This window comes from Solanum pennellii, chromosome 5 (genome assembly GCF_001406875.1).
Source record: "Solanum pennellii chromosome 5, SPENNV200".
Classification (NCBI taxonomy): Eukaryota; Viridiplantae; Streptophyta; class Magnoliopsida; order Solanales; family Solanaceae; genus Solanum; species Solanum pennellii.
The window spans coordinates 4921060-4945970 of NC_028641.1; the positions used below are offsets into that span (position 1 = coordinate 4921060).

A 24911-nucleotide genomic window follows, 5' to 3' on the forward strand; every position below is an offset into this window, starting at 1 on the left:
GCGAGAGAGATTTGGGTCCAAATCCGGGTTTTCTGTTCGCCTTGACCAGTATTTGGACTCACCTGTCTTTGGATTTTGACCCATTTATCTTTTGTACCTATCCTAGACTAAACATACAAAAATAATAAATAATCATTCAGAAAATAAAGAGACAAGGGCTTCGGCCCTAAATTACAAAACGATAAAAATGGAAAACACAAAATAAAGAGGGGGGACTGCTTGGTCTTAAGTCTTCAAACACTCCCAATTCGATTCGAGTTTTCTCCACTTCCAGATTTTGTACGCCTCATTCCTCGAATCACTCGACTCGATGGAAGGAAGCAAGTTGGGTGCCCATGGTCCAAAGACAATACAAGGGCGGAGTCCGTAAGAATCGGACAAAATTCACATGCAAATACAAAGGGTACATAATTAAAATAGGTAAAACTCACCATATATCAAAGAATAAGCTGAAGCAATGGGATATCCTAAATGTAAATATTAATAACATGCTGGATAATTTTGATAAAATCTTTACAACACTAAATTTAATAATATGCAATTAACACATCATCCACAGTTTCTAAGGACAAAGGAGGTACGATATTCAGAACATGCATGATAAGATTCTCATTATTTTCTTTTCAAAAAGGGATAATGCACGAGTACCTCCTCAACCTATGCTCGAAATCCCAGAGACACACTTATACTATACTAAGGTCCTATTACACCCTGAACTTATTTTATAAGTAATTTTTTACCCCTTTTTTGCCTACGTGGCACTAGTTTGAAAAAAAAAGTCAACCATCGTTGGGCCCACAAGATAGTGCCACGTAGGCCGAAAAGGGGTAAAAAATTATTAATAAAATAAGTTCAGGGGGTAATAGGACCTTAGTATAGTATAAGTGTGTCTCTGAGATTTCGGGCATAGATTGAGAGGATACTTGGGCATTATCCCTTTAAAAAATGCAAGATATATGAACAAGGAAAACCTAACACATAACAAACTAAAAAAAGAAGAGGCGTCTAGCCTTAAATTTTGAAGTATTTACTGCTTTTAATTTATGTAACTACTTGTTTTTTTATGATTAATATAACAACTTTACTCTTTTGATCTTGTTTAATATGAGAACTTGAATTCATTGCACCTCTCTAATTATTAATCAATACAAATTTGCTTATTGTATTAAAGGAATAAGAGCCTTATGGATACATCCTATATCATTAATTAATAAAAATTCTTGCGAAGTATAAAATATTAGGTCATTTCTTTTCATGTGTCAAAATCTTAATTATTGAATAGAGTTATTACGGTATTTGTATAGGTGAGACGTGCAGGTACCCCATGACCCATGAAATTAGTCAATGTATTACACACAAGTTGAAATGAACACCACGATCATAATAAAAATGAGAGTCTACATGATACATTTTTACTCACCAACTAAACACCGTAAAAAGATTTACCAAGAAAAAATATATGGATACATTGTTTATTGTATACAATGAACAATTATGACATTCTTTTTTTTACCCTTCCTAAAAGCTTCCACATTTTTATCCTCCTAATGACTCAAACTCGTTATTTTAATATTAGAGTTGGCGGGTGCAAGACTTACTACCTGAGCAACCCTCTCTTAGTCGTCTGACTAAATTGAAGAAGAAGAAGACAAAATAATAAAAAGATCCCAAATGGGCCTTTAACTTTCTTTGTTTTGGGTCACAACATTACAGGCCCAAATTTTATTATATTTTATCTGCTCATAATTTATAGCATCAAATAAAAAACAGATTTTTTATATTTGTGACTGATATTTTCATTTAATATCTTTTCTTATCCCTCTATTCAGTAGCCTTTAGCTAAAAAAAAAAAAAAAGCAAAAAAAATGAGTTGCTGTTTGAATCATTTACCTACAATTACTTTGAAAAATGGTTCAGTAAACAGAATTTCTAAAAGGGTTTCTTGTTCTATGTTGAACACAAGAGCTATGGCTAAAGAATTGTACTTTAATCATGATGGTTCTACAACAAAGAAGCTTTTGGTCATTATGGGTTTTTTTTTTCTTTATTTTCTTGAATTTTTGCTAATTTTTTTTTTTAATTTAAAGATTTTGATTTGGATTGAAATTTTGTCCAGGCAGGTGTGGATTTGGTGGCAGAGCTGGTTGGTGTAACTTTGGGTCCAAAAGGAAGAAATGTAGTTCTTGGAAATAAGTATGGTCCTCCAAAGATTGTTAATGATGGTGAAACTGTTCTAAAAGAGGTAAGGTACATTACAACTTACAAGCATTGTTTATGAGTATGCGCGTGTAAATACCTCAACTCGTACCCATTGTGTCAGTTGAACACTTCAACTTACAAAATAATTGTCAAGACGCATCCAAAATTTATGTTACCCATCAGCATTGGGTGTTCACGAGATATAGTGGGGGTTGAGGGTGAGTTGGATTGTTTAGTTGTCAGTTGAGACCAAGTTCAGGTGTCTATAAACAAAATTAGAGTGCTTACTTGTCAGCTGAGGCTAAGTATGAGTGTTGATTTATATTGGGAATTCATGTGACTTAGGAATATGTAAATGAATAGGTATTTCAATGTTATCAAGTTACAGAAAAGCAAAACACATTTGTTGATTTCGTTGGACTAGTGGTGCTTCATGTTCTTACAAGTTGTTTTCACTACAGATTCAGCTGGACGATCCTCTGGAATATGTCGGAGTAAAGTTGGTTCGAGAAGCTGGTGCCAAGACTAATAATCTTGCTGGTGATGGTTGCACAACATCTATAGTGCTTGCTCGAGGTCTGATTGCTGAAGGTGTCAAGGTTTGAATAGAACGAATAACATAATCTGCTTTCGTATTTTAGTTATATCTGGTGATTCGTTAGTATCTTTGTCTAGGTTACTGCAATGGGCGCAAATGTTGTCCAAGTGTCTCGTGGAATTGAGAAAACTGCTAAAGCCCTCATTTCTGAGCTCAAGTTGATGTCCAGAGAGGTATAACCCCTTTTAAATTACTTTTGTACATTAGACGGAGAGACATAAGCGTTTGGTCAAGAATATGCTTAAAGCAGCTTTCTTTTGAGGTTGAGTTAGATCAAGGTACACCATGCTGTTACATTTATCCAAGATGTATGAGGTTGTGCTATCTTCAACATGTCTTTTGACATTCATCGAACTTGCAGGTTGAGGATCACGAGCTGGAAGATGTTGCGGCTGTTAGTGCTGGCAATGACTATGCCATCGGGAACATGATCTCGGAAGCTCTTAGACAGGTCGGAAGAGAAGGAGTTGTCACAATTGAAAAAGGGAACTCTACTAAAACCAATCTAGAAGTTGTCGAAGGAATGCAGTTTGATCGTGGTTATTTATCACCTTATTTTGTAACTGATCGACGAAAGAGGATTGCCGAGCTTCACGATTGTAAGGTAAGAGACTTCTTATGTTAAGCACTAGTGCCTGTTGTATATCAGGTGTTTTATAGTGCATGAATTTTCTTATGTTGCAGTTGCTTTTGGTTGATAAAAAGATTTCAAACCCGAAGGAGTTGGTTAAAATTTTGGACAATGCAGTCAAGGAGAAGTACCCGGTTTTGATCATCGCAGAGGGCATTGAACAAGACGCTCTGGCTCCAGTGATTAGGAACAAGCTCAGGGGTGTCCTAAAGGTAGCTGCAATAAAAGCTCCATCTTTTGGGGAGCGCAAGAGTCATTACTTAGATGACATCGCTATCTTGACTGGAGGTAGTGACATATGCAAAGCAGAAATCGTTAGTTTCTTGTATATCTATCACCTCATTTCATTTAGTCTCAATGTCTCTGCAGGAACTGTGATCAGAGATGACATAGGGTTGACTCTCGAAAATGCCCACAAGGACTTGTTGGGCAGTGCTTCAAAGGTGGTGATTACGAAAGACTCTACACTGATAGTTACTGATGGAAATACTCGAACAGCTGTTTCAAAGAGAGTTTCACAGATACAAAATCTTGTTGAGGTGTGTTATTATGGTTACATCTGATAGATTCACAAGTCTTGTGGACGGACTTAGAAGTAGTGTTAGAGCTAACACACACACATAAATATCTCAGCAGTTTGATTTTTGCAGAACACAGAAGAAAAATTCCAAAAGAAAATCTTGAACGAAAGAATTGCAAGATTATCCGGTGGTATTGCCATCATTCAGGTAACGAAAGATCTGTCTCCGCGTCTTGTCAATCTATATTACAAAATGTGTTTGATACCCACGGTGTATTTGATTGTATAAGTTGTAGGTGGGAGCACAAACACAGGTTGAGTTGAAAGATAAACAACTACGGATTGAGGATGCGCTCAATGCAGCACGGGTAATTTACCTTTTCTCCCACCACTTAAACGCCATGGCTGATTATACGTGATCCATTATGATTATATTTTTCTGTTTGTCATTGAAGTATCAGACACAAGCATAGCCACTTGTCATCCGATTACTTTATATAATAACTTTTAATAGCGTAAAGTCTCATTCCTAGGATCAATTCTGGGGGTGCTATCAAATATTTCTCAAGTTTTTTTACTTTGCCTGCTCAGGCTGCTACTGAGGAAGGAGTCGTAGTGGGCGGTGGCTGTTGTCTGCTGAGACTATCATCAAAGGTGGATGCTATCAAAGAAACGCTAGACAATGAGGATCAGAAGGTTAATAATCTAGATTGTTCTTACTCAGTTCCATTTTTCTGAAAGTGACTTTCATTTCGAATTATTCACAGATAGGAGCTGATATATTCAAAAGAGCACTATCCTATCCGGCAAAACAGATAGCAAAGAATGCTGGTGTAAATGGGAGCATTGTTGTAGAGAAGGTAGCTCTGAATGTTTCGTCTTTGTTTCAGCCAACTAAAGTTTGTTAAACTCAAAACTGGAATACGTTATCTGGTGGTAGACTTGAACTTTTAACATAATTGCAGATATTGTCAGTCGATGACATGAAATATGGATATAATGCTGCAAGAGACAGATACGAAGATTTGATGGCTGCCAAAATTTTAGATCCTACAAAGGTAAGATACTACATCTCTTAGTATGGTAGGTGAGGGAATCAAACATCTTAACTGATACTACAAAACATAACTCTGTTTTCCAACACATATTCCTCGACTCCTCTATTTAGCGATGGTTAACAAGTCTGATTCTGTTAGTGCACCATAAACTTCCTTGAAATCGTGAAACAGGTTGTTAGATGTTGCGTGGAGCATGCAGCAGCAGTTGCCAAGACGTTCCTGATATCAGATGCCGTTGTCATTGACATCCCCGGACCAGTATCTAGACAAATAAGACCACCACCACCACCGCCGCCGCCAATGCCAACTTTAGGGACTCCTCGTCCTACCAACAACTATAGTAAGTAAATTTTCTATAACTCTCTCCATGTCTCTGTATTTGGTCTGATATTTAACTCCCAAAATCCAATGTTTCTATCGCTTAAATGATTTGTAGGTTCAAGGCTGTCTGGTCTATCAGGTCTAAAGGCAACTGGTCTTTAATCCAGACATGAAGGAGAGATAAAAGCTAATTATCTTGCTGGGAGCTAAAGAAGGTACCAGCTACTAGCTCATCGTAACGATGCCAACTTCTAACAATATCTTCCATGATTGATGACGAAAACCTCTACCATGAAGAAGTTTGATCATTTTCACCATTAAGTGACAGATTCGAGTTTCTCATATCTCCAAAGAGAACAATACCGGATCATCAAACAACAGGATTACTTGCTAGCTAGTAGCAGAATGTACATGTTAGATGTTTTGCTTAAAGCTCAGAAAATGCATTTTGAACAAATGTATATATACACAATGATCTTCTTATGCTAGCAATTTATTCTATGCTATCGATTAATATTATTATAAATAGAATCATTTGCAGTTACTAAGTAATTTGATTTTGATTTTGTGTGAATAATTCATACATAGAATGCACAAAATATACAAATAATTACATTACTCATAAATCAATAAAATACAAAAATAAAATTAAATAAATTGTCACCTATTTTTTATTCTTTCTTCTAGAATAAACCATACCTCGGATCCCATCCGGGTCAGCAACAAAACCCAAAGGCCTGTAAAACCCGAGAACTCGGGGCTCCGAATAAAGAGCAATATTCGTAATCCCTTTGCGTAACAGTTTGGTGACTAATCTCTCCATCACAGCTTTCCCCAATCCAATCCCTTGGAAATTCGGATCCACCACAACATCCCAGATAATCGCATTGAATACGCCGTCGCCGGTGGCTCTGGCGAAGGCTACCGGCCGTTTTGTTTTCTGGTATTCGATCCATAAAAGTGAATCGGTGTTCTCTAATGCGATTTGGATTTTCTCCGTGTCGCGTCGGGGAAATCCTACGGCTACAAAGACGGAGTTGAGGTGGTCGAGGTTGAGATCGGTGATTGTACTGTGGAGATTGAATCCTTTTGAACGGAGAGATTCATCGGAGATCGAGAGGTTTGTGGTGGTGAAAGGGATGGGAATGGGTTGGATTTGAGAGAAAACAGTGAGGTTACGGTGGTGGACGGTGGGTTTGGGGGTGAAGTGGGTGGAGATTGGGTTAAACAGAAGCATTGTTCATGGTGAAAGGTAGGAAGAGAAAGAGGGGTATAGAGAGATGAAAATGATGAGTTTACCTAGATAGGATTTTTGTGTGGTTCTCATGCAACTCAAACCGCACAAGTGTTGCACACTCTTTCATTCTTAAAATGAAAACGTAGATTTTGAGTCTCTGTCCTCTGTTTTATTCTCTAAATATAAAATTATCTTATTTTTTCGATCAATTAACTCTAACTCAATTTTTTATTTTACTTTCTAAATAATATTCTTTTTTTCTCTCCTCAATATTATATTGTTATTTCTATTTCATTTTTATTTTCTCATTTCTTCTTTTCGCAAATAATTACCCTATAATCTTTATAATTTTGTGTAATATAAATTTTATTCTTTTTAATTTTTCAGTAAATATAAAATTATGTTTTATTCTAAATTTCTAAATAAAATAAATTACAACAATAATTATGTATAATACATAGACTAACAAACAATTCAAATAAAAGTGAAATCATTGATAAATACAATTACATGATAAATAATGCAAAATTTAATTTTAAAATTTACATAAATATTTGACCTTCAAGACTATTATGTTGCTCCCACAATGCTCTATTAATGCATTACAGAGTTCAAAATCAGTAACTTTTTGTCTATTTTTTTATGTGTAGCTAAAAATTGTTTAAATTATCAATTTCATCTTGTATTCAATTATTTCGTGTACTAATTTACTTTCCTTATTCCATTTTGAACTATTGCAAAAAGTATTTTCATGCTCATCAAAAAGTGTAGTTTAATAATTTATCACTATAACATAAAAGTAGATTGTTTGAATTATTATGCAAATTTTGTGTATTCTTCACAGTGAAAAGTAATCATAATTTTAAATTAAATATTTTGGAATGACAATTTTTTTTAAAAATTGTTAATTCGTGAAGAAAATAGTATTACTTAACAATAGTATGTTTTTTAGATGTTATATTACTTAGATAATAATTCAACTATTAAAAACTTAATCAATACTCTCATATAATATAAATAATATATTAAAATAATTTGAAATTACATATTTTAAGTGACTATAAAAAATTATTAATTTGGATAAAATAGTAACTAGTCAATAATATGTTTTTAAATGTTATATTATTTTAGCCAATTAACTACAAATAATAATACTTAATTAATGATACAACATAAATAATATTAAAATAACTAAAAAGTGAAATAGAGAGGTGTGGAGAACTATCATTCACTTCTCTATAAATAGAGGATAGGGAGCAAAACGAAGAGGGGTTGGAGAGTTCATTTTCTATTTTACAGTCAATTCTCTAAATGGTCATCCAAGTTAAGATATTGCCTTGAAATATCATTTATGTTTCATTTAGGATCAAAATATCATTCAACTATCACTATTTTCCTTCAAATATACTTGACACTTCAAAATCATCATTCTCTCCTAGTTGGCATGACATGTCATTAAAGTCTTTTTTTTAATAATAGACTAATTTAATTCATTAAACCCATTTAACTAAAATGATGGTCATATTATATTTTATAATTTTTGTATTAGTTTATTAAGAATAAATTTTCATACTTGAAATCTTTTATCATAATTAAACTTTTTATTTTTTTATGTTATGCAGAATACGTTTTTAAAACGTACCATAATCTCATCAATTTTGAATATTTAGAAAAAAATATTGATATACAAATCATTTATGAACACTAATTTACATCAATTAATCATAAGTTATATAATAAATCAATAATATTAAAGGTCGATTAACTATCACAATAATACTAATTGTGTATTTTGCAATTCATGCTTCCCATATTATTTTTTTTGAAGAAAAAGGAAATTGAATAATATTATATTTTTTATCTATTAGAAATACTAAATACCTCAAAAGTCCCCTTAAATTCTAGTTGATATGCTCTGTCATTAAAACATCATTTTAAAAAATAATAGACCTATTTAATTCATCAAACTTATGTCTCTACAAAATAAATATATAAATTACATGAGAATTTATGAAGATTATAAGAAAAATAATTTAAAAAATCTAGTAACTTTATATATTATCACCAAACAAAATTCAATGAAAATATCTCTGTGTGCACTTATTACCTGATAATTCTAAAGTTCCTAACTAAATTACTAGAAAAATTTAAGCAATTTGCTTTATGAAAGTATTTAAATAAATTTGTAAGGTTGACAAAAAAAATTGATAAGAAAGAGAAAATTGTTATTTAACTTTTTAATTTTATTTTTATTTTTGTTCTTTTATCCTATATTATATTATATTATATTATATTATATTATATTATAACTTTTCTTACAACTAAACATCAATAAATAAACAAATAATTAATTGAATTTCCTAACTTAATTCAATAATATACATATTTATGAGATTAATATACTGATAAATAAAGATTAAAATTTAATTTTTTTTAAATATTATTCACTTGCTATTTTCTTTTTTTAAAAAAGATATTGTAAGTATATATAGATTTTAAAGCACCAAAATAATTATTTTTGAAATAATTAATTGACCTTTAATATTATTGATTTATTATATAACTTATGATTAATTGATGTAAACTAGCATTCATGAATGATTTGTATATCAATATTTTTTTGAATGTATGTGTCTATAAGTATCCAAAATTGATGAGATTGTAGTACATTTTTAATATGTATTCTTCATAACATAAAAAAAATAAAAAGTTTAATCATGATAAAAAAAAATTAAGTATGAAAATTTATTCTTAATAAATTAATTAAAAAATTAAAAATAATATGATCATTATTTTAGTTAAATGAGTTTAATGAATTAAATTAGTCTATTATTTAAAAAAAGACTTTAATGACATGTTATGTCAACTAGGAGAGAGTGATGCTTTTGAAATGTCAAGTATATTTTGAGGAAAATAGTTATAGTTTGGTGATATTTTGTTCCTAAATGAAACATAAATGATATTTCAAGGCAATTCGCTTAGCCTGAATGACCATTTAGAAAATTGATTCTCTATTTTACTCTATAAATATAGAGAATAGAGAGTAAAATAGAGGTGAGTTAGAGATGGTCTTAAAATGAAGATGTTGAATTTGAGTGTCCAGAATGAAATCATTTTTTATAGAAAATAAATATTATTTTCAAAATGATCGTAGTTTAGATACTTCTTTTATTCGATATTCAGAATTTATATGAATTCTGATTAATTTAATTTCGTGCATTGTGAAACTAATTTTTTGAAACTATACTTCTACATTCTAACAAAAGAAAAAAATTATATGTTAAGATTTAAATTCGAAATTTCTAATTAAGAGCGGAGAAATTTGTGTGTGTATTGGTGTTTGAGTATTTTATCATCAACCTACCCAACCACTAACGTGAAGGTTTGTTGCTCAGACAAGGACTTTTTCCAAATTATATATTAATAAAAACTAGATACAGGAACCCATTGTATTTAACAACATTTATACTTTGTAAAAAGTAAAATATGAAAGAATATTCTAGATGAAATGACATATGCTTAATTTGATATTCGAGTTAATTACTGTATAAATTTGGGATTCCAAATGAGGAAAAATTGATTGGATTATTGGAATATTACTGTATTTTATTCTAAATTATAATTTTCATTTTTAACCTTAACCTATTTAAGAAATAATTAACACATACACATTAGAGTTTGACTAAATTTGAATCCGAGCCAGAAAATCTTACATTGGGGGTAAAGCGCTTTCTTTGTTCCCAACAAATGGAATCCCACGGATTTGAACTCCTCACAGACTTGAACCCGAGACCTCTTAGTTAAGGATAAAAAAATATACACCACTCAACCGCAACTCTTGTAGCTTACTATCTATTAAACTAATATCATGAATTTACATAAATTAGTTCGATACAATAATTTATTTGTAATCACTACTACTAATCGAGATAACATAACAACCGAGTATTTTTAACTATATATAGATAATATTTCATTTTTACTAAAAGAAATGTTAAAAGAAAAAAAACATGAAGCCTTGATCTATTTGATATTATGAGTAAATTTCTTTCATATTACTACTTATATAGAAAAGGCTAGTTTCAACATGTGTGCTTGATGTCTTTTAATTCAAATTTGAAGGTATTTTAGTCTTTTTAATGCTTCATTATAGGTTACGTGTCTTCCAAAGAGATATCTTCAATTGACACATCATTTACTTGTTCTTTCAACTTTCTCACTTCATCATTCTCTACTTTGATCGCTGCAAATCTCTTTTTGTTTTCCCCCATTCATCTCAGGTAAGGTTACTTTCTAATTGTTTCTTCGATTTCCTCTAATATTTGAATTTCCCCAAAACTTTGGTGGTTGTTTATTCCTTCTTGTAGTTGTAATCGTTATTATGTGCTTGGACTATCTTCTCATTCTTTCTTTTAGTTGAAACCCTTACTCATATTGCCATGGATTATATTTGCTATTATTTTGCTCTGAATCTCTGTTTTCTTGGCTAAATTTGAAATTAAGTTTGTGATGTGCATATTCCTCCATCTGCCAACAATCCTCTGCATATGAGATCATATCTCCTTCAACAATGCACAATTTGTCTTGCAGATTTCTAATTGCATGTCTACGATGGAGGTTCAACAACTTCACATCTTCTTCTTTCATGAGATTAATTCAAAAAGAATTCTATTTAAAAATAAAGTGGCATCAATTGGATCAAAATCGATTACCTACAGATTTTTGGCAAACACATGAGCCGGTAAGTGATACATACCCTCATGCTCCTTCTCATAGTTGTTTCACAACTGGGTATTATTATTGCATCTAATTTTTTTCTGATAGTTTAGGTTTATGTTTGATTCTTGTTTGACACAATAATTGCAAATTTTCCATTGAGACTGAAATTCACGTGTTGAATTATTGGATTTTGGACTATTATGTGTAAATGTTCTAGAATTTGACATAATGGAGATGATGAGAAAAATGAGTTGTTGTGGCACTTGTGAGAATATATTTAGGTTATAAGATATATGATTGAGAGTTAATTTCGTGTTGGAAGAGGTAGCTTATTGTTTTGTAAAATTATTGGCTTGTGACATATGTAGTATTGTTTAATGCATTGTGAGACAGAGGATATAACATGTTAATTTTCTGGAGAACCTCTTCTCCTCCTCTCTGTTATCAAGAGGAAATACTTTGAGTTATCATATTGTTAATCACTTGGTACCTATATTTTAGGTTTTTCTTGTGTTTTGTCAAATATTTATGACTATGAAAATGTGCCACAAGAAGGACTATATGCTTTGGTGTTTTTTCCCACTACAAATGATGATCTACTTTCTCTAGATGTGTGATGTTTAAGGTAGTATGAATTGTGAAATATTAGTTACTTTAATATTTTTCAAATAAGAATTTCATGTAATAGTAGTATGGACCTATCACCTATAGCTGAAGTGGTGTGTTCTTGACACAAGAGCTTCAACATGTTATATGATTTTCATGTAATGATGTGTAGTGACTTGCCATAAAAATGGCATGAGGTTATTGCATAAAAAATCTTTTCAGACTGTTATTTCGTTTTTCATCGTAAAATGCAATTGAAGGTTGTTGTTGCCTTTGCTTGAAAAAAGAGACAAAAGAAGAATTGAATTGCACTCCCGTGAGAATCTTAGTAGATTAGTTGTTGACTACTAAACTTTCACATAATTGGTGAGGGTTTGATTCCTAATCCACTCCTCATTTCCTTTTAAAAGAAGAAAGAACATCTGAACTCCAATAGTATGGTTGTCACGAATTATGATAATTGCTATAGTTGATGGGAATTGTGAAAAAGATGCTACATTAGATTCAATAGAAACACATCACCAATAACTTTTTAGTAAATCAATTAATTGAGTTTTTTATTAGGAATTTATTTTAAAAACTAAGAACAACTAATTCAAAGGTCGAATTAAACAGGCTCAACTGGATCAGTGCACCTCAGTCATTAAAAAAAGGGTGTTTTTGACCCTGTAATTCTTTTTTCTTTGGCTGTTTCTTAGTTCTTCACTTTCCAGAAGTGTTGGGTTAAACACAACACTTTTCCTTTATTTATGCTTTGCGAAATTCACATAGTGATATTCAGTAGTTACAATATCAGTAGATCTGTTGTTTTCTGGGGCTTCAAGTCGATGGGGATTGTATATGATGATTGTTGCAGACATACATGGTCATGTGTAAGTTTACTGTTATTATTTGAGGGGTTAAGTTGATGGGTATTGTATATGATGCTTGTTGCAGACATACATGTGTAAGTATGACAGTGTTCACGGTCAATGGAAGAACAATGAGCTCAAGGTTAAGGATGAGAAGACTCTTCTCTTTCGTGAGAAGCATGTTACTGTATTTGGCATAAGGTAAATTATGTCTCCAACTTTTCATTATTATATGAAAAACTGCATTAGAATTTCTCTTGATTGGACTTATCGTATGGATGTCTGAAGAAACCCAGAGGAAATCCCATGGGCTGAGGCTGGAGCAGAGTACATCGTGGAGTCAACTGGAGTCTTCACTGATAAAGACAAGGCTGCTGCCCACTTGAAGGTTTGTGATCCTAAATAACTAGAGCGTTCTTATTTTGGCTTACTGTTTGTAGCTAATATTGATTTTTCAAAATACATAGTTTGACGCTCCAACATATAATCCCTCATGGCCTGAACACTTGGTGCCTGAAACCATGTGGCGAACTTTGTTTGCATTTTTGCTTTTGTACATGTTTATGTATGCATTTGTTAGTGAAGGTGCTATTCTGAGGCTTTACTCATGTACTTCTGTTTTCTTCTCCTGTCCAATCAAACTTTTGTGGAAACTTAAGGACAGAGTATGCTGTCATCTTGAAAGCAATTTAAAACTTCTCTATGTATTTTCTCGACAGGAGTCTAGGTGTTGCAGTACGCTGTTTGTATTGTCTCTATATTAGTTTTTTTAAAAAAATGTAAATTGATGCTAATGCGATGATGTTTGGGTGTTGACTACTTGGATTGATATGGTTATCACATATTTCCTTGCACATTAGCTTGATTACCTGCATTGAATAGTTGGTGTTGAGTACCTGCTTAAATTTTTTTGGTTGTTGTTATTACCAGGGTGGTGCTAAGAAAGTAGTCATTTCTGCTCCTAGCAAGGATGCACCTATGTTTGTTGTTGGTGTCAATGAAAAGGAATACAAGCCAGACCTCAACATCGTTTCTAATGCTAGCTGTACTACTAACTGCCTTGCACCTCTGGCAAAGGTTCCCTTTTTTTTTCTTTGCCCTGTTCTTCATTTTAGTATTTGAGCCTATATGTGAATTTAAATGATTTTTTTTATGACTTTGCAGGTTATTCATGACAGGTTTGGAATCGTTGAGGGTCTTATGACTACAGTTCACTCCATAACCGGTAAGTATTGCTTTATGCATTAGAAGTTAATACAGCTTCTGTAGCTTGAGTACTAAGTACTTATTTTATAACAGCCACCCAGAAAACTGTTGATGGACCATCAGCTAATGACTGGAGGGGAGGAAGAACTGCATCATTCAACATTATCCCCAGCAGCACTGGAGCTGCAAAGGCTATTGGAAAGGTGCTACCATCATTGAATGGAAAGTTAACAGGAATGTCTTTCCGAGTTCCAACAGTCGATGTCTCTGTGGTTGATCTCACTGTGAGGTTGGAGAAAGAAGCCACCTATGATGAAATCAAGGCTGCTATCATGTTGAACTCATTTACTTTTGAACACTTACGCTGTCACCTGCTAAGTTGATCATATTTTTCTTCGCTTTTTCCCTCCTTCAAACTTGACTTCATTTCTCTTATTTTCATCTTTATTTACATGTTGAATGTATTCTTTAGTTTTAACTTGCCCCTTTTATCTTTGAATCTACTCGCTTGTTCTTTTACATATGCTTTGCTCTATATACTAAAATTTCTTTGTATCTTATATTTTTACAAATACCAACTTCCTACCTTGTTTATATGACAGGGCAAGTTGGAGATCACAATTTAGACTGCATCCTGGCTGACCTTCAATTTAATTCATTGCATTATGTTAATATGTAAATAGAACATTTATAGAAATCCTTAAATCTCTGGATCTAACTTTAAATACATTGTTCACTTTTCAATTATATATGTTTTTCTTAAATAAAACAGCTCTATGTTTTTCTTAAATAAAACAGACTCTAAAGAGTTACTTGGTGTGAGTATAATGTATAATAATTTCAGGACAAAATGTTTGAATTATTTTATTTTATGTTTAGTTGAGGATATTAGGTAGTCGTTCACTTGTTTATTGCAGATTTTTTTGTCGCAGTGATGAAATATATAATAATTTATTTTAGGATAATTTATTTCAAAATTTAATTATTTTAGATAACTTGTTCTCAACAAAACAATTCTAACTAAATCTCCATTATATTGGGCTCATGTTGGGCCCGTGCTTGCACGGGCTAATCTCTACCTAGTTAGTGTAAGAATTAAAGAATCATTCCAATCATGCTTATATTATTTTACTACAGAAAAATACAAAATTTTAGAATATTATTGTTTCATGACAAAAAAATGTGAGAGATGGAATTATCATGTTAAATATTAATGATCTAATATAATTGGTGATAAAATATTTAATAAATTTAAATTTAATTTAATTTTAATATAAATATCAAACATATTTATCGTGTACCGCTATAGTTTGACTGCAATTTTTAAATTAGCTTGACAGTCGGAATCTATTTTGTCGAAATTTTCTGTCACTTTTTTGGGTAGGTGAGTTCACACACTTTAGTCCTCTTATTTATTTGAATATCTTATAAACAACCCTCACATCCTAAAGTTTTCATTTATTTTTTTTCTTCAAAAGTATTCTTTGCGACTTCTACGAGGTAATTTTAGCTTCTCTTGGTTTTGGTTTCTGTTTAATGTGTTAAAGTTCTGGTTTTTATGTAGTGATTTAGTAGTTGATTGAAGGAGTTTGCTTTAATTCTTGATTTATGATATGGGTTTTTCTCGTTGCTTCACTTGGGGTGTCATATGTTAGGTGAATTCACATAAAAAAGTTGTCTTTAAGCAATCTCTTTGTATTTGTAGATCTTAACAACCCCAGATCATTAGTAGCTTAATTAGTTTGTTTCATCTGTTAAAGTTTTGATTTTTATTTTGTGATGTAGTATTTGATTGAAGAAGTTATGTGTTATTCTCATTGCTTCATTTGAGGTGTGTCTTGGGGTAGGGGAATCAACAGATTAAACTTGTGTCTTTGCACATTCTCTATGTATTTGAAGATCTTAACAACCCTAGATTATTAGTAGCTTTCTTGGTGTTGTTTAATCTGTTAAAGTTCTGATTTTTATGTTGTGGTTTAGTATGCGATCGAAGAAGTTGGCTTTAATTCTTGATTTCTGATATGGGTTTTTCTCATTGCTTCATGTGGGATGTCTTGGGATAGGTGAATCAACACATTAAGCTTGTGTCTTTATGCATTCTATGTATTTGAAGATCTTAACAGCCCCAGATCATTAGTAGCTTTATTAGTTTTGTTTAGTTTGTTAAAGTTTTGATTTTTATTTTTGTGATGTAGTATTTGATTGAAGAAGTTAGCTTTAATTCTTGATATCTGATATGTGTTTTTCTCATTGCTTCACTTGAGGTGTCTTTGGATAGTTGAATCAACACATTAAACTTGTGCCTTTGCACATTTTCTATGTATTTGAAGATCTTAACAACCCCAGATCATTAGTAACTTTATTAGTTTTGTTTAATTTGTTTAAGTTTTGATTTTTATTTTGTGATGTAGTATCTGATTTAAGAAGTTAGCTTTAATTCTTGATATCTGATATGGGCTTTTCTCATTGCTTCATTTGGGGCTTGGGGTAGGTGAATCAACACATTAAACTTGTGTCTTTGCATATTCTCTATGTATTTGAAGATCTTAACAGCTTTCTTGGTGTTGTTTAATCTGTTAAAGTTCTGATTTTTATGTTGTGATTTAGTATGTGATTGAAGAAGTTGGCTTTAATTCTTGATATCTGATATGGGTTTTTCTCATTGCTTCATTGGGGTGTCTTTGGTTGAGTAGCTTTAAAAAAAAGTCTTGATTTATGGTGCCTGAGGTTGTGTTGTTGGATCACTTAGTTAGGATTCTTAAAGTTTGTTCTTTGTTTTTTCTCTTTTCGGTGTAGCTTTCTTTTTGTGTTTTTTGCAACAAGTTTGGAACTTTTTCTTTTTATGTTTCATCTAGATCTGATCTAAAATGTTTTTGTTTCTTAGTATACAATTGTTGTCTTTTTCTTGGTACTTTCTCGTATTGCTCTGGCATCAGATTCTGTTATTCCTTCTTGCAGTTTGGTAGAGCGATTTGGAAACAATTTTTTACTTTTGCTTCTGTGGATCGGTTTTTATGATTGTTTCTGTACCCTTTCAGTTTAAGGTATCTGAATAGTCATTTCTCTGTTAATGGTTTGACAGAAAAAATAGTTGAATCTATTTCTAACCATTGATCTTTCTCACTCGTGGTGCATCTTTACAAGACTCCAAATAATCAAATTGTTCCCTTCCATTGAGCAACTTTTGCCAAATTGAGGTCAACTTCTTGTTTAAACTCGTGTCGTGACTGAGGGGAATACAGTAGGAATTGTGACTTTTGGTTCTTTCTTTAGCTTAATCCTAGAACTAATATCCCATACGGGAAGTGATAGCGAGAGTGGATGCTGGCAGAAATATCCTTCCAAAATGTGATCTAATTATCTGTTCTCGTTGTTGCTATAAGCTATTGCTGCTTGTACCTTTCATGATTTCAGTTTCATTAATTTCCCATCCTCTGGTCATAGGTATACAACATGGCTACCCCGACAAGAATTGGTCTTGCTGGCCTTGCTGTTATGGGCCAAAATCTTGCTCTCAATATTGCTGAGAAAGGATTCCCTATATCTGTTTACAACCGAACCACTTCAAAAGTTGATGAGACTGTTGAACGAGCTAAAAATGAAGGAAATCTTCCTCTCTATGGCTTTCATGACCCAGAGTCCTTTGTCCTCTCTATCCAAAAGCCTCGCGTCATAATAATTCTTGTCAAGGCTGGAGCACCAGTTGATCAGACCATCAAAACCCTATCTTCTTACATGGAGAAAGGAGACTGTATCATTGACGGTGGCAACGAATGGTATGAGAACACAGAGAGGAGAGAGAAAGATATGGCTGAGTTAGGTCTTCGTTATCTAGGGATGGGAGTTTCAGGTGGTGAAGAGGGTGCTCGAAATGGACCGTCACTGATGCCTGGAGGCTCTTTTGAAGCCTACAAGTACATAGAAGATATTTTACTAAAGGTCGCTGCTCAAGTTCCTGATAGTGGACCTTGTGTTACATACATTGGCAAAGGTGGTTCTGGAAATTTTGTTAAGATGGTTCACAATGGAATTGAATATGGTGATATGCAGTTGATTGCAGAGGCTTATGACGTTCTGAAATCTGTTGGGAAGCTCTCTAATGATGAATTGCATCAAGCCTTCTCAGAATGGAACATCGGGGAGCTCCAGAGCTTCTTGATTGAAATTACAGCTGATATATTTGGAATCAAGGATGACAAAGCGGATGGACATTTGGTAGACAAGGTTTTAGACAAAACTGGAATGAAAGGTACTGGTAAATGGACCGTTCAGCAAGCTGCTGAATTGTCAATTGCTGCTCCTACAATAGCCTCATCCCTAGATTCCAGATTCCTTAGTGGATTGAAGGATGAAAGGGTGCAAGCAGCCAAAGTTTTCAAATCTTGTGGGGTCAGCGACATCCTTGTTGAACAGTCTGTGGATAAGAAGCAATTGATTGACGATGTCAGAAAAGCACTCTATGCTTCGAAAATATGTAGCTATGCTCAGGGAATGAATTTGATAAGGGCAAAGAGTGCTGAGAAGGGATGGGACTTGAAACTAGGGGAGCTTGCCAGGATCTGGAAAGGTGGTTGCATTATCCGTGCCATATTTTTGGATCGTATTAAGCAAGCTTATGACAGAAACGCAGATCTCGCTAACCTACTTGTGGATGAAGAGTTTGCAAAGGAGGTAGTTGAACGCCAGTCTGCCTGGCGAAGAGTGGTCTGCCTAGCTATAACCTCGGGTATTAGCACACCTGGCATGTCTTCAAGTCTTGCTTACTTTGACTCATACAGGAGGGAAAGGCTTCCTGCAAATTTAGTCCAAGCTCAAAGGGATTACTTTGGTGCTCATACTTATGAGAGGACCGATATGCCTGGGTCATTTCATACTGAGTGGTTCAAGATTGCCAAACAGTCGAAGATCTGAGCTCTGCTGGTTACATTCTTGTCATTGACCTAATTGAATAAAGTGCATGTTGTAACTGCTCAAAGTTTTTATATGTTTGTTGTGGAGCCTATTTTGTACCTGTAGGCCTTGGCGGCTTTTCTCTCATATTATGTCTTCCAAGTTATTGGAACCTGTCGTACAATCAAAGAGAGTATTATTTCTTCTTTTAGATAAGCCTCTTATAGATAGATCTTCATCAGCCATTACTTTTGCACTATGGTGACTTGCATTCTCATTTTCCTTGATCATTTAATACATCTATCTTCTTCGGTCACCACATATTATTTGAATCATTTGAATGATCTGTCCTGGTATATACTGAATAAGTAATACCTTTGCTAGGATCAACCCCTGGTATGGAAGATCTGGTATTGACCTCTCGACATGGTGCCAAATACTGAGTACTGGATGCAAGAAGAGTTCTGGATTTTTGGACTGATCATTTTGATCTCTTTCTTTATCAAACAAAAAGTTAAGTTGAGTTGCTTGCTAAGTGAGCAGGTTAGGGTGAGACACTGTTATCAGTGTGTTTTCTGCAGTTTGAATCAAGCAAATGACTTGAATTCCCTTAAAACTTTGTTGGCAAGTCCAGTAAGCAATATAATCACTCCTTGCCTATTTCTATCGTCACGCCAAAGCCTAAAGTTGCTGCATTTTCTAATCAAGTCCGTTAGAGTTCCCCTATCAGTGTGTTTTCTGAGGTTTAAATCTTTCTAGGAACTAGAGTTCCCTTAACCTTTATCATCAATAGTCAAACACTCGCAAGCTTAGACCTTCAAAAAATTAATTTCCTCTCCATATGTTTGTTCTTGTCCATCAGTTCCTCTTTTCCATTGATTTTACAGAAAAAAATGATGGCTACGTAATGGTATTACAACTCTCTTTTGCCTCTAAACTTCTCATGAGCAAATTTTCAGTAAGCAGCTGGCCGCACTGAGACTTGTTTGTCAATGCCTGTGCATCTTCATTGCTGTCATTGTGTATCCATGGAGTTTAAAGGTTTCTCGTTGTAATTTCCATTACTTTCTACACTGATCTTACGTTTAGACATTCATCTGTTTTGTTAGTTTCTTATATCTGATTGAGTCACTGTAATTTGATTCTCTCTGAGTTAATTTGCTAGCTAATGATATAGACAACTCATTTTTACACCTTTCAAATTATTGCAACATGAAACGTAGCTATCTTAGCATCGTCTTAGGTTGTCTGTTTGTAGATAGTGCACGTAGCCTGAACTCAAGATGTTAACAAGCTAAGTGACAGATGAATGAATTGTCAATTCTGCATATCTTTTCGTCACATGGCTGGTTGGTTCATCAAAAGTTTTTTAGCTATATCGACTTGCTACTTAATTCTTGCTTATAGCCCCTCTCATTAGAAAGTGTAACAAAATGAAGTGTCATTTTCACTCTGTTGTGTGAATTCTGAAAATGAGGTTTGAACGTGCACTCAAGGGTGTGGTCTAGCGGTCAGTAAAGTATGGGAGAACTTTGGAGATAAGGGTTTCAAATTAGGACTTCACCTCATCCTTGATTCCTTCAGACATAATTTACTTCTCTTGCTACATTTACGTAGCGGTTCTTCTTACGAGGTCAGTTCTCCTATCATTACAGTTGAAGCAGCTGAACAACAAGTTTAGAATATCTAAAAATAAGAAACTCAAAATGTGAAAGATTATAACAAGTTCCTCAATTTCCTGCTTCATAGAGTGACTGATTCATGAGATTTATCAGTTGAGACGAAAGAGATGAAAACTTAACATTTGAATATATGTGAAAATTTACATCAGGAATGACAGACTCTTAAATCATGACATTATAAGATATATTATGTATTACATTTGTTGTTCATGAGCTGAATAGGTTTGCCTAATCTTATACAGGATCTCTAATAACAAAGGTGAAATACTTCAAGATTTTAATCTAAATTTGATATCAGAAATGGGAATCAAAGCAGAAGGATTTAATTTACAGTGATCGTGGCGTCTCGGTTTTTTTCTCTTAACTCACATGTTTTCCTCTTGTTGTTGATCTGCAATAACCATAACCTTTGCCACTCTTTGCTTTATGTCCTGAATCTTCTTTTGCTGCTTTTGTATTCTTATCAGACAATTTCTTCTTTGCCTGTTTTTGTTGCTGTAATTGTTCCTTACTTGAGAACTTCCTGTTATCTTTTTCCACATGCTTTCCATAAATTTGCTCTACGTTTGTGCATAGTACTACTCCTTGATGACTTGGACCAGATGAAGCATCCGAAGTCATGGAATCATCGCTACCACCATCTTCAACATGATCATCACCCTTCATCGGAGTTCCTTCATCATCGTCTTCATCATTATACTCACGGTAAGGTGAACCGATATACATCGTCCAACCTGACTCATTGCTGTTGCATTCTTCTGTTCCTCCAGGATGTTTAGGATACTCCATTACGCTCACTAATCGAAAAACTCAAAGAAAAAAAGAACAAAAAAGACTCTAACCTTTACTCATATCCTCCATGCATGTTCACTTGTTATACTTATCTGTCACACCTGAAATATCATCCTATTTACTCACAGTGTCTATCTCATAAATAGAGAAGCAAGTTCTGAAATGGCAGTACAAAGAAGAATGCCCCACACCAGAAATAGCTAAGTAAGTCCCAATCTTCTTGATTAGATAAAAAGAGGCCCTCTCACAGTACTCTTTACATATAAGAACTTTTAAATTCATGTGAGATATATGCACTGAATCCAACTGTCTTTTGGCTTCTTATATGAGGTTAAATTTTTTTTAGTATAATGTAAAACTCCCAACCTTTTTCCTTAGCTCTTATCTTTCACCTCATAAAGCAAGCATTTGTCTTTTGTGGAGGTAACATGGTCAAAAACACACATGTCGTATCACTTTTTTACGAGTTTCATATCTGAACAATTAGGTGTTTGTGTTTCCTTGCCTAAACTATATATCAAAACATAACCAAGTGTTTGAATACAAACACCAAATTCAAAATATTTTGTGATAGATAGTCGGTGATAGTTCAGTTTATTTCATGATTTGCTATTACCATTTAGGAAAAAAGGGTGAGCTTTTTTCTCTTATTGTTTATTTCTTTCTTATCTTAATGAGCATTCCCCACTTTATATTCTTGTTTTTGGCTTATTATCTATTGAGATTAGACATCAAATGTCACTTTGCATGTTTTCCAGGTCTATATATAGTGTGGCTATCTTTTTTTGATGGAATCTTGAAATATTTTTCCTCATTTTTTGGGCTCCATATGGTGTGAGGGGAGTGTACTAATTCTTGGAAGTTATTTAAAATAATGGGACAACATTTTCTTAGCTGGGGATTTGATTCAACAGCTTGTTTTCTTCCATCATGTGTTATTTTTTGTTTTCATCACTTAAAATTATGGAAATTAAGGCCTCATGTGCAAGAACATTGATGCTTTTAATATTTTTTTGGATTGCAATCATATGCATGCATGTGTGTCATCATTTTTTCTGTGGAACTCATTTTTACACATCACCAAAGTTCTCTTTCGTAATTTTGGCGTGAATGGTTAGTTTCATTTCTAAATTATTGACAACTTTAAAAAACAGTCCTTTACTTGATTAACTAAACTCAAATATATCATTCATCTTGCAATATGAGCGATTTATACTCTTACTTTCTCGTAAAGTTTAGAGGTGTTTTTAACACTTTTTATTAAGAGCCGCATGTTCTTATAAGAGTTTGAGACAACTTATTATATCATGTAGCAGATCGGAGGTGTATCTAAGTTTATTTAGTCAAGTAGAAGTTTGTTTTTGAGGTTGCATCAATAATTCGGCAATGAAACTAATAATTTACGTCAAATTTAGAAGTATTTTTAATATTTTTTTAAAAAAAATATTGGTTAATTAGGCACTCTCTAAATTAAAACAGCTGAAAAGACAAATAATCTGATATTTATAAAGCACTAATTAGTGATCTAGCAGTATAGTGTTCTAACTAAATTTGGTTGGCTTTTAGTTTCATTGCCCAAGAGTTTATAATTAGTATTAGAATCAAATGATCTAATCTTTAGTTAGTGTGTCTTAGTAGTCAGAATCGCGAGGTTTCGTGTTTAAATTCTAGCAAAGATAAAAATATTATTTGACTTCTTTTCATAACGATATATACTCGTATTGCTAGGATAAGGGATCATATATTTTATGGAACTAGCTGAGGTGCGTGTAAGTTGATTCATTAGCACAATTAATATTAGAATAAAATGTTTTCATCGGTCTAGTAGTCAATGAAACAAACTTTAGCAAAAGCAAAAATATTAAACGACTTCCTTCATAGAGTTATTCAATACCTATTATATATAGGTAAAATTAATTGAGGTGTGCGTAAATTAATCCAGACACGTAATAAAAAAAAGTTTGTTGATTCTATTTACAAATTCTATTCCTCAATGTGACAGATGAGGTTCATGCATTTTAATCTGGCATTATATATTAGGTTTAATCATTCATTGATAAGTTAGAATTATTCTAGATTTTATTGTACTAAATAGAAATATTCCCAATCAGAAGTGACCAACCAATAGAATGGCTTATAGAAAGAGCAAAGAGCCATAGCCAGTCTGTTTCTTTAAGTATATTTTTTATTTCTATTTTTTGATAATATTATTAGTGTTGGAATTGAACATGGTAAGATGAAATTAGAACATGGGGCAAGTTATCTCTTTTTTAAATTATAATATAAAAAAAAAAAATCCCTTATTTTTGGTTCTTAAGTGGTAGACGGGAATGGATGGTCAATTTTCTTTTCAGTATTCGATATTTGAACTAATTCAGATCGATGATATATTAAGTTCATGTTACGTTCATTTTAGAGTAAGTGTGATCATACCTTTTTCATTCAGCATGTAAGGTCCATTTACAATTGAGATTAAGATGAAAATAATTAAGGATTTTAATAAATTATATTTATTTAAAAACTATGTAATAAACCGAAACAAGTTACTATATTTACTTGAAATATTGCTGGTTCTAAAAAAAAATGTTCACAATCTAACGATAGTTTTATATGTGTCGATACATTCATTATGTGTGTGAATATAGTTAGATAGATATATTGAATACGTGTGGATATACTTACTAAATATATAAATACAATATATTTCACTATTTTATAAACACAGACACAATATATTTCGTTACACCAATATTGTAAACGTGTTGACACATTTATGTGCTTATATATTTCGTTACGTCGATATTGTATACATGTTGATATAATGCATTTCATTATTAGTATTATGTGCACAAATATAATGTATTTTGCTATGCTTTGAAGCTAAAATAAAAGATCCTTAGAATTTTCTTTCATTTCAACTCCTATTAAAAGGACCTACATTGATTTGAAGATAAATTATATTGAAATTTATTATTTTGATATTATATTTTTATTGATTTCTTAGTTTGTTGTGTTAAAAATAACATCATTGCATAATTAATAACTAAGAAGAAAGTGTTTGTTTTGTTTATAGGAAATATCTTTTCATTTTATTTGGTGGAAAAGGATTTGAGAAACCTTAGACATATTTTTGTTATATTTATCATTTTATTTCTGAATAATTAATCTTGTACTATTATTTCGCAATCTGATAGAAATAATTTATTTCAATATCAATTATTAATTTTGATATAACTTATTTCAGAATAAATAATCAAACAAAGCGTAAAGCAATACTCAATTAATTAAATATATATAATTTAATTTAACAAGTTATATCATTATACTTTTATGATGGTACTTTTCTCTAAACTAATTTAAGCTTATAATAAACTAATTATTTTGATTTGATTGAAGTATATATGGGGTATAAGCTTAAACATGACATGTTATTCCAGGACCTAATAGCTCCAATTATTAAATCTATTTTCTTACATTGGACTTGTCTAATTTCCTTGTTCCATCAAAGGCTGTCAATTAAGAAATTGGATATTTTTTAGAAAAATAAAATAAAGTCCATAAGTTTGATTTCTTTTATAGTGAAACATTAATTCTACTCCTA

At 32.5% G+C, this 24911-nt stretch overlaps 5 protein-coding genes across 6 annotated transcripts; 3 read left to right on the forward strand and 2 right to left on the reverse strand.

Annotated features, from left to right (window-relative positions):
* The first annotated feature begins 1796 nt into the window (after positions 1–1796).
* On the forward strand, positions 1797–5853 carry LOC107020507 (ruBisCO large subunit-binding protein subunit beta, chloroplastic). 2 transcript variants are annotated; one of them, XM_027917152.1, is made up of 14 exons: positions 1797–2031; positions 2121–2242; positions 2661–2798; positions 2875–2970; positions 3159–3401; positions 3482–3716; positions 3798–3967; positions 4079–4156; positions 4245–4316; positions 4540–4644; positions 4716–4808; positions 4914–5006; positions 5178–5346; positions 5443–5853. In XM_027917152.1, exons 1-14 carry the CDS (start codon positions 1866–1868, stop codon positions 5487–5489), a joined length of 1827 nt encoding a protein of 608 aa, XP_027772953.1. In that variant the 5' UTR covers positions 1797–1865; the 3' UTR covers positions 5490–5853. The 2 variants fall into 2 exon arrangements, with proteins under 2 accessions (XP_027772953.1, XP_015076385.1); XM_015220899.2 differs by having other exon boundaries at positions 1798–2021; positions 2117–2242.
* Positions 5854–5861: 8 nt separating this feature from the next.
* On the reverse strand, positions 5862–6687 carry LOC107020508 (serotonin N-acetyltransferase 2, chloroplastic). Its single transcript, XM_015220901.2, has one exon. The coding sequence runs from the start codon at positions 6562–6564 to the stop codon at positions 5992–5994; it is 573 nt and encodes a 190-aa protein (XP_015076387.1). The 5' UTR covers positions 6565–6687; the 3' UTR covers positions 5862–5991.
* Positions 6688–10712: 4025 nt separating this feature from the next.
* Positions 10713–14417, forward strand: LOC107018802 (glyceraldehyde-3-phosphate dehydrogenase GAPC1, cytosolic-like). The gene is made up of 7 exons (XM_015219380.2): positions 10713–10844; positions 11155–11305; positions 12826–12941; positions 13029–13128; positions 13671–13817; positions 13905–13965; positions 14040–14417. Exons 2-7 carry the CDS (start codon positions 11210–11212, stop codon positions 14327–14329), a joined length of 810 nt encoding a protein of 269 aa, XP_015074866.2. The 5' UTR covers positions 10713–10844; positions 11155–11209; the 3' UTR covers positions 14330–14417.
* An 862-nt stretch (positions 14418–15279) lies between these two features.
* On the forward strand, positions 15280–19060 carry LOC107020560 (6-phosphogluconate dehydrogenase, decarboxylating 2). Its single transcript, XM_015220976.2, has 2 exons — positions 15280–15446; positions 17391–19060. Exon 2 carries the CDS (start codon positions 17400–17402, stop codon positions 18855–18857), a length of 1458 nt encoding a protein of 485 aa, XP_015076462.1. The 5' UTR covers positions 15280–15446; positions 17391–17399; the 3' UTR covers positions 18858–19060.
* A 1502-nt stretch (positions 19061–20562) lies between these two features.
* LOC107019909 lies at positions 20563–23830 on the reverse strand. Its single transcript, XM_027917122.1, has one exon. It carries the CDS (start codon positions 21305–21307, stop codon positions 20879–20881), a length of 429 nt encoding a protein of 142 aa, XP_027772923.1. The 5' UTR covers positions 21308–23830; the 3' UTR covers positions 20563–20878.
* Between the last annotated feature and the right edge of the window lie 1081 nt (positions 23831–24911).